This window comes from Atta cephalotes (assembly GCF_000143395.1).
Source record: "Atta cephalotes unplaced genomic scaffold scaffold00025, whole genome shotgun sequence".
In the NCBI taxonomy this organism is placed as follows: domain Eukaryota; kingdom Metazoa; phylum Arthropoda; class Insecta; order Hymenoptera; family Formicidae; genus Atta; species Atta cephalotes.
In genome coordinates, this window is record NW_012130089.1 from 1,961,445 (window position 1) to 1,971,730 (window position 10,286).

Below are 10,286 nucleotides of genomic sequence, written 5' to 3' on the forward strand. Positions count from 1 at the left end.
TAGTTAAGTTTAAGTTAGTAGATAAGTAAGAAAAGTAAAGTAAAGTACGTACGTACCGTAACGTATAATACTAGTAATAAGTAATAGTATATATATAGTGTCGCCTATTATTTTTTAAATACAAGATATCGAAAAGATATGGATCAAATCGTCTAAAACTGATATAATAGTTCCTGAAAAACTTTCTAACCAGATTATTCGATAACATTATGATAAACAAAATAATGCTTAGCAAATCATTTGCATAATCATAATTTGAAAAAGGGAATCTTGTTTTGCTCTTTATAGATTCATATAAATCAGATCTTTCGAAATGTAATTGAAATCTTCAGTCTGAGTTCATTAAAATTAAATGTTTTATAATATACGTTCTTGATATGATTTATTTTTAATTATAATTGATTTCTGTAATTCATATCAATCTTATTGGATATGTTCATATACATAAATGATTGATTCTTAATTGAGTTTCATTATTCAATCAGATATTTGTACCTAATTAACCATGTTTCCTCCGTGCTTAGTTTGATTTAATCTAACATGTAGATCTATTTAAGATTTCACATAATATGTCTAGAGTGTACAATGAATCAGAGCGTGTAATCCATTTTCACTCATACATACATTTACTCTATACATTTTCCAAGAAATATGCGTCATGCATTGTGTATCATTAATCTTCGAGTGCTATAAGTGAATTCAAATCTCAGTCCAGCGTAGTTATTATATACAAAGCATAAAAACTATGTAGCAAGCTGATGTCATTAGTCTGACATAAAAATCAAAAGAAAACAAAGATGTCATTTTGGATCAAAATAACGAATGTCATCTTGCCGCCTGGATTTTATATTTCAAAAAAAAAGCTTGTAACTTGCATAAAAGACACATTATCTTCATGTATATTGAACAGATAAAATATGAAAAATATCAAAAATGTTACAAATCATTGATGTTTTGGTACATACAGAAAAGAATACATATTTTGTATTTAAATCTTAATTACGTTTTTCAAATATTCAAATATTTCAAAAGTTCATATATCTGCAAATCTATCACAAACATAAAATTTATTTAAATATATTTTGAATCTCAGTAAATTTAATATTTCAATCAAAATTATTAAATCAAAACAAATTCGATTCGCTTATTATATAAAGTAGCTTAATTCTTCTATAAAATTTTATAAAACATTCTTCGAAAGAAACTAAATTCTTGCTTTAAGTACATGATAATAAGTTTTTCTAAAATTTAAACTACTATTATCAAGAAAATATTCTTTGTTAAAAATAATAGTTAGCTAAAAGAAAAAAAACTGAACAATCACTTAACAACAGAATATTCTGTGTGTATTATGAAGAGATTTCAGATTTCAAAAAAAATGTTTGCAATTATAAAGTCATCATTTTCTCACTAACAATTGTGAGAAGAATATATGGGTTAACGATCGCTTTATCTTAATATTATGTTATTTGACTTTCGTCTCTGCGACTTCGCGACGTATGTGTTGCGTGAGCAACACGCGCCCTTTATCCTCAAAATAATACACCCACGCAATCGTGCAACAGGTATATCGTTGCTTCAGTTGCTCACACCGTGATATTTAATTCCATGCTTCTCACGATACACACGATACAGTAAATTGGAGTAGTTGCCCTGACGTGTTTTTTTTTGCGATGCTAAGCGATGATTTTTTCGACTCGCACGCGTATTTAGGCTTATCAGCTCGTTATTTATCTTTGGAAATTATTCAGAAAACTTGGCAGCAAGATAGAATAAAGAACCCGTTTACGAAGAGATGCTCAATTAAATTGTCATTTATCTCTGGAAACAATTTGACAAAATAAAGATCTCGTTTATACAATAAATTATATTGAAAATTAATTAATAATTATCGATTTTATCGATTATAGAGATTCAATTTAGTGAAATATTTTCGATATTAATTCTGTGATTTGTTCAAATATTAAATGACCATACTATGATTAAAAAGCTCTAAAAAAAGATTACATTAACAGAAGTCATCAAATATATCAGAAAAAAAAGTTTAAATAAAAATATTAGTAAGAAAATTAATTAAATTTTAGATGAAAACAGACTTTAATAGACCAACAGAGTTAAATATCTTTCCAACAAGAACCGAATTTTTGTTTGGAGAAAGTTCAGTTTCGCGAAAAAAAAAGATGAGTTTATGACTGTCTATGACGCGTTACAATGAAATTACAATGAAATTATGACTGTTTCAATTAACTAATCTAAGTTAATTTGCTAATCGCTATTTTTAATTCTATATTATAGCTTTATCTACTAAGGTACAAAAAAGATAAATCAGTTACAATTAACGCTGATTAACAACCGGTCGCACATTAATTATTGCTGTCATCTAGAATCCAACTGTAGTCACGCAATGATCTGATAACTCATTATATTAGTTATGTTTAAATTATAATCTCGCCTGTAATGCGGAAAAGCATCCAGTTAAGTAATAATTAGTGTCGGTACAACTGGTCTGGGACAAGTTGTCACTGGAATCAATTAAATGAAAACGAAAGTATGAAACACGAGATTACTTCGAGTTTATCAAACTGGAATAAATTATTTCTAAGATTTATAGCTTTTCGATACTATGCGTGTTCCTTTATTATATTGTTTTCTTTTAAAAAGCGAAATATATCCTCCTAAATAAACAATCCAATAATAATCCAACAATGAAAAAAAAAACATTTTTTTAATTTTTTCCTCGATTTGTTCATGCTTTAAAAGAAAAGATAAATTTACATACAATTAAAAATATCGAAATAAAATAACGTGAGGCATATTTCATAGAAAATATGATTAAAAAGTGTCTTTTATTTCATTTATTTTGTCATTTTTACATTAAAATAATAACGTGAATTAAATATCAAGTTATATCAAAGATGTTCCATTTTTTTTTCCAGTATTTCCTCTAATTTTTAATTTGAAAAAATTCAAACAAACTTATGTTCATATTTTCTGTTTTGTGTTTCTAGACTCGCCTTTTAAAATATAAAGGTGCTTTCCTTCTAATGACACAAGTCGATAAAAACATAAATTTATTTTTCTTGACATTCAGTGAATAACAAAGAACAACACTTGCGCTGACTTACGTCATCAAACGAAAAAAACTCTAAGAATCGCTGTATATATTATAACAATTTCTTCACTTTTGATTCTTTAAGGATTAAAATATATGATAATGCAGAAATTATTTTTATATAACAATTTTCTCACTTTTATTCTCTAAAGATTAAAATGATTATATGAAGATGCAGAAATTATTTTGGAGTCGCTATAAATTTCATTGTCGCGCTTTCAGCCTTGCGTGCCCGACTCTCGCAAAAACACAGACCATCACTAGTCAGAATTAACTGATCAAGGCTCCGGTGGAAATGATTTCAACGACGTCTTCCCGGACGTTGTCGTCGCTTTCAGCGGGTCAAATTCAAGACATCAGGAACTTTATAACATTCGAAACACATGAGAGATAAAAGAGAAAGAGAAATACAAACAGATATATGTACTTCATTCTTTTAAATCATCCTGAATATCATCTAAATGTTGCTTCACGCGCATATTTTCACTTTCACTGAGTAATAATATAAATAATAAAGTAATAAGTTTCGAGAACCCTGTTTCTTGAAAGGGAAAGTTGATAATACATAATACATGATCGCGTGATCGGTCAACGTCTACAAATCTCCAATATTTCCAAAATGGTTCTCCATTCGGTTTGAAAGAGAATGAAGGAAGGAAAACCCTTCTCTTCTTCTTCTTCTTGAGATTCTCCTGTTCGGATTTTCGATCCAACATAAAGTCACCTGGGTCTGTACCACGCAGTGAATTTGGATCAAAAAAAATCCTGGATAGTCTCTTCGAGGAAAGACTCAACAGACAAGTAAACCCTTCACTATCTCTAGGCAACCACCTGCCGACGCGCAAGCCACGCCCTCTCGCGGGTGCAGGGACGAACCGAGCCTCGCACAGTACGGGGCGCTCCCCGTTGTCCACCTGTCAAGAATCGCGTCTCCAAATTTCAGAGCGGAGTCGTCGGTACTCCGGAGTGTACGCACCTTGTCTTGAGGTTGTCCACCACGCGCTCGACCGTGATTTCGTCCAGCAACACGAAGTCGCCGATGCCGACGTCGTGGCTTGCCATATCTGTCTCGTTCGCCCACACGCGATACTCACGATCGTAACAAACCGCACTTCGTCGACCACCACGTGTCACCACCACGCGCGACCGATCCGCGCGCACCACTGACGGTTGGCGGGTTGGTAAGGTTGGTTCGCTCGACGCACGTCCCACCGTCGACCAACTTCGTTATCTCGCGCGAACGGCGAATGCGGTCATCTTCAGCTTGCAGTACTGCTTCCCGCGTCCCCACTGCGGTCGATGACGGTGTGTGGCAGTGCCGTTCATACTGAAACGTTTAGTGATGGGTGATTAGAATTCGCGACTCGATTCGCGATTCAAAATATAGCAATTGTTGACCAAGGATATTTTTGAAAAATATCGTATACGAAAATATTAGGAAATTTATAATTTACGTAAAATATACTGTAATATTTTCGTATATTTTTGTATGCGATATTTTTCGAGAATACAACTCCTTCTTTTTACATTGTTTATCTTTTTTTTTCTCTTCGCGAAGAAAAAAGGAGGAAAATTAAACGAGATGTAAGAAGTTCAGTTGAAAAGAATAAATCATGTAATCTTTTCATAAAGACAAGAAATATGAAAAGTGAATTTTTTTCTCATTATTTTTGGCAAAATTTTTATGTTTCCCGTCCTAAAGAAAAAAAAACTACATGATCGCTACACAGAAATTGAATATGCAATAAAAAAATTATTCCGTGTAACAAACAAAATAATGCGAGCATCGCTTAAGTTATATCCATTTCTATCAATGTAGATTGACTTTAATCTTGGTTTAACTTATTTTTTTCTTTTCATGATTCTTAGAAATAGAACAAGATAAAAAGTAAGTTAAACCAAGATTAAGGTTAATCTACATAGAAGTGGACATTAGATGACTTTGATCAAACTCCGTCGATTAACTTAATCGACAATTAACTCGATCGGCAGAATCGCTTAAGACAATCTCTAATATACAGTTCTTAATTTTTTTTATACATAGAATTTTATTAATTAATTTTATCTTATTCATATTATTTAATAAAATAGTGCTGATAAATCAAATTAATCGGAGTTTGATAAAACTGATCCTGATAACTCTATGACTTTCGCGAATGCAAGAATTTTTCCAGGAGAACACAGTTTAAAATCACATATCAAAAATTTATCACAAAATCATCATCAAAAGTAATATAAAAATAAAATAACATCATCATTATGATTTTTCTTAAAATGATTTCAACCTGACATTATTTTGATCTTATTATAATTTGTATTTTACTTGGATTATTATTGATCTTACTCATGTTTTTCTTTTCTTTACGTTTCTCTTTTCGTTCGCTATTTCTTTAAAATTCTTATAATAAGTTTCTATTATTATAAAAATCATAGATTTGTTCTTTTTAGTTAAATCTTCTTACACAGTTTCTCTCCTCTCTCTCTTTGCTCTTTTTCATTTTATGTTGAAAATAAGAAGAGAAAAGAGACTAAAAAGCATATCGATTAGGATATCGATTAAGTAACTTTTTACTCTACATTTTTCATGTTTCCGTTCTAAGAAAAAAAATTACATGATCGACTTTTAGGTTATGTCTGTATTCATCAATTAGACCTTATATTTAAGGCTTCTTTAAATTTATCTTCAGATGCTCTACGAATTATTTCATAATTGCCCAAGCAGCACAACAAATCATTTATATGATATTAAAATGATATTAAAGTGACTCCAAAATGATAATTAAAAGTCATTTTTCAATCATTTCTGATTCATTTTAATATCAATTTGTTATCGTGACTTATTGTTCTACTTAGGTGATTATAATTGAGCATTTAAAGATAAATTTATAAGGAAGTACAAAGACTATGTCTTAAATACAAAGACTATGAGCAGTATTCATAGACCGTTCTTATTTCAAGACTGTCTTAAGTAAAGTCTTAAGACGCTAATACAATCTTCTGATTGCTTTGTGACTTCTTAAGACGGTCTTGAATATAAGATTTGACTATGAATATTATGGCTCAGTTTCACAACTTACGATTAACCGCGCGTGATTCAACTTATTTCTCATCTCTTTTCAATTCTAGCTTTAGAAAGAGATGAAGAATAAGTTAAACCTCAGTTAAGAGTTAATCATGAGTTGTGAAACTGGGCTTATGGGAACTTTCCAGCAAGAAACAAATTGACACAAGGGTCATCCTTGTTCGATCAGTAAGAAACAAAGACTCTTGTGTCGATTGTTTCTGCTAGAAAGCTCCTTTAAAATACAGGCACTAGAATCTCTCATGGAGTGTACGTGACGTACGTCCCTGACGTACGCGGAAGAGATGGACGGCGCGTGCGCGTTCGCACACACCCGTGGCACCCATGCTTGATCACCTTTATTTTTGGAAGCTGCTGGAAGCGGGTAAGCGAGCGGGTGAAGCGGCAACTGACTGTCATTACTGTGTCACTAGAGTGTCGCGGACTGTTGGCGTGTTTGGATGTGCGTGTGTATGCGCATGACTCCGACCTATCATCACGAGCGATGTCGACGCGAACGGCGATGCCGACGATGACGATGTTCAAGTCAAGGATTGGCTCGACATCATTGACGAACGGCAATGGAAATCTCACCGAGACCCAGAAATCAATGCCAGCGAGCTTTTGGTCGAGAATTCGCGTGAACGAGTGGACGTTCAGTCTGATGCTCTTTATCTTCTCACTCGCCATCATCGTGATTAAGCTGTACCTGAATTATTATGGTAGGTAAACACAAGTCGCTCGGACACGTCTTGCTCTTCTCAATTTCCTTTAAATCAGCACATCGCCTGAATCTTTCTACCTCCCGAGATCGGACGTGTTGCCAAGCTTCCGTTCGCGCGTCCACGAATCTCAATTGAGGTTAGACGCATCATTTAAGTTAATTTAAACGTACACTTTCTGTTTTGATTCTGTTGAAAGGGACGTTCCTAGCGATCTGAATCGCTTCCACGAGGAAAGAATCGTTGTCACGCGAACGACAGTAGATCGTCGCCGGTAGGACATACCCGTTCTGGGTCAATCCGTCGTATACACAAGTTTTTGTTTTGGTTACATTGGAAGTGGGATTGCCGACGATGCGAATCCGTCTTGAGGGGAAGCCTGTGTCGTTGCACGTCGATATGTACTTTATTTTTATTTTGTCTCCTGTACTTTACTTTTATTTTGTCTCCTGTCAAAACGCGATAACTCCGAAACGGAAGTTAGCTCTGTAATTCCTCTGATTATATTTTCTGTACACTTATATTATTGGATATGTTCTTCTCAGTTATGCCTTTCTATATGTTCTTCTCAGTTTTGCCTTTCTCTTTCTCTGCTTTCACAGCATGGGCAAGTAATTGTTTCTTTAAAAAAAAAGGAGAGGTAGAAATGTAGCTGAAAAAAACAGATCTAATATTTCTATAATAATTTGACCAGGCGATCGTTTGTTAATTTGCCTGTTATGTTCTAATTATTATTTATTGTCATGTAGATATTTCTAAAATTATTTATGTGATATTAACTGTTCATGCTTTCCAATTTATGTAATATTAACTTATTAATGCTATAAGACAAGAACTTAACATGATCTAATCATTTGTTTGTTTATATTAATTTTACAAATTGTACTGCTATAAATTGTCTCATCTCATTCTTTTATGCCTCTATCAGAGTAGAGATTGAGATTGAATTTGAACTAATCAAAGCAAAGTTTGTTAAACTAAATATTAGTATAACTATTGTTTTGTATATTTACATATAAATATTACTAAGAAATATTACCAAGACTCGCTTTGAAAATAGCATTCTTCTCTCTTATTTGTGTTTAAATATTTCTTGGTCTATTTATTTAATATTAGTTAATATTATATAATTCTCTTTTTTCTAATTGATTAAATTCAATTTCAATTTCTAGTCTGATATTAAGATGAAAACCAGACGATTCTCATCTCCGTTATGATTTCATTAAATAAATTATTTTTCGCAAAAATTCGCAATCGCACAGATAGCATAGAACAGTAATAATTTCTAGTAATATTTCAGCAACATTGCAACGTTGCTGTAATATTATTGGAATGTTTTATATTACGTCTAAAATTGCGTGAGCTTTATTTCTGATAGATAAAAACGCACAGACGAAAGAAATAAATCTAATACATCTCGGCAATAATTTGTCCAGGCAATCGTTTGTTAAGTTGCTTTATGTTCTAATTATTATTTGTTATCAATCTGTATATTTCTTAAATTATTTATGTAATATTAACTGCTTTAAGGCAAAAACCTAACTTGGATCAGTTATTTGTTCATTTATATAAATTTGATATTGTATCGCTATCAATCAGCGTCCATTCTGTTCTCTTAGGAAACTAGACGATTCGCTATTCTGATTTCAATAAACGAATTATTCCTTGGCACAAAAATTAACCATTTATTCCGTGAACTTTATTCCTTTTAAAGAACACATCGTAGCGTGCATTATACAAGAGATGAAGAGATAATCAATGATTATATTTTTACGGTGCTTTCCAAGAGTTTTATCATTTAAACGTGCGGCTCCGAACTCGTGTTAAAATGCACATCGTGTACATGTAGCCTGCATTCTTCGGTTATATTTTTACCGGGGCGCGTGGCCCATTTCTATTATGAGATCATCTTTTCCCGTACAACGCAAGTCCTTCGATCCTCTCCAGCTTTCTCGCTCATGCATTTATTATGCGAGATCTGGCGTCGCCCATGACCGAATTTGTCAAGGCCGTGTCATCGTTTTAAAAGTATATATGCCTGATCAATCATAAAAAAAGAAAAGACAATTAAAGAGAGAACTTCTTTATTTATCTTATCTTTTATTTTATCATTTAATTAAATTAATTACTTTTACATAAACTTTCACAGAAAATTTCACGCATTAGGATATAAATGTAGTATATAATATTATTTTATTTAGAATTTATAATATTATATTTTAATTGAAATATATATTTATAATTTAATTTAAAAATTATGAATATAAATTAAATTATTTATAATATTAATTTAAAAAAGAATAATAATTTAGTTTAAATGTTTTCTTTACGAATTAATGTAATCTATAAAAGTTCTATAATTTTCTCTCTCTCTGTCTTTCAAGAGATTTATGTGGTTGATATGAGTTTCTCATGCTCTGCCCTTAGGAAAGCTTTTGTCATGGCAAGCTGGTGATCGATATTCTTTGCCATCGGTAGCATTTACGCAAATGTACGAAACAATACCGAGTATGTCCGACGTTTTATCGAAATTTGATGTGAAACAATTATCGACGGATAACGAAAAGCTTTTGAACACCAGCAAGTACGCAGGAGCAACTTCTGATATGCTGATAGCATTTTACAGCAGATTTGGGTGGCTGTTGAAAGCAACGATGAGCGGACTTGTGATAACAGGTTTCACTTGGTTTATCCTTTACAAGGACAGCAGTATACCTGGTATCAACCCACCGTTTCCTTTCAGTCCTTCCAAACAGAGGTAGACTTTTGGTTTCTCTATTTAATTACAGTATTTATTCAATTCAATTACAGTAGTTCCATACAATTCTTGCTTTAGAGAATAAAATTTTAGTAAATTTTAGGTATGCATCTTTTATTGTACAATATATAATTGATAAAGATGTATGAAAATCTAAATAAAAAAATATATAGATAAAAATATATATTCTATTGCTCATTAATTTATTAGAACAAGCAGATAAATTTTATACTTTTTTATGCTGCTTGAAAAATTGCAAATGTAACGCGATTTATATTTGTTAATGTTGTTTATTTCAGGATACGTGGCAGTTCAAGGATACAGATAAATTATTTAGTTGGTGCGCTAAATGGGATATTATTTTTTATCTACATGTGTCTTTAATATAGTGGAAACGTTGTCGATTTTCAAAAAATGGTTCTATTTTTTTCTTTTTGTTTATTTACATAGTATTATTTATTTAATTCACTAATTTATGTCGTCGGTAGCACGTTTATTTATGAGTGACTTTTATTTGCGAATAAGGCCTACTAATGACAAAATCTTAGTATTTTGTAGCTCTTTTTCTATTAATATTGCTATATTATTAGATTTCGTAAGTAGCTTTGAGCAAGAATTAAAAGCTCTTTGAGC

General features: G+C 31.8%; 2 protein-coding genes across 2 annotated transcripts in view; one reads left to right on the forward strand and one right to left on the reverse strand.

Moving 5' to 3' along the window:
• The window catches only part of LOC105620286 (myosin-IA), a 10,781-nt gene extending 6,607 nt beyond the window's left edge, over positions 1 to 4,174 (reverse strand). Inside the window, exon 1 of the mRNA XM_012201790.1 lies at positions 4,089 to 4,174. Coding sequence (XP_012057180.1) covers positions 4,089 to 4,174 — 86 coding nt within the window. The remainder of the gene's footprint in view (positions 1 to 4,088) is intronic.
• Positions 4,175 to 6,678: 2,504 nt separating this feature from the next.
• On the forward strand, positions 6,679 to 10,037 carry LOC105620288. Its single transcript, XM_012201791.1, has 3 exons — positions 6,679 to 6,895; positions 9,323 to 9,653; positions 9,953 to 10,037. Exons 1-3 carry the CDS (start codon positions 6,679 to 6,681, stop codon positions 10,035 to 10,037), a joined length of 633 nt encoding a protein of 210 aa, XP_012057181.1.
• The last annotated feature ends 249 nt before the right edge of the window (positions 10,038 to 10,286 follow it).

Bases quoted from the DNA above. Each gene is read 5' to 3' on its own strand.
- LOC105620288 (XM_012201791.1), top strand. From the start codon at position 6,679: ATGTCGACGCGAACGGCGATGCCGACGATGACGATGTTCAAGTCAAGG. The intron at 6,896-9,322 runs GTAGGTAAACAC...CTCTGCCCTTAG, and splicing joins GCTGTACCTGAATTATTATG to GAAAGCTTTTGTCATGGCAA. The intron at 9,654-9,952 runs GTAGACTTTTGG...TGTTTATTTCAG, and splicing joins TTCAGTCCTTCCAAACAGAG to GATACGTGGCAGTTCAAGGA.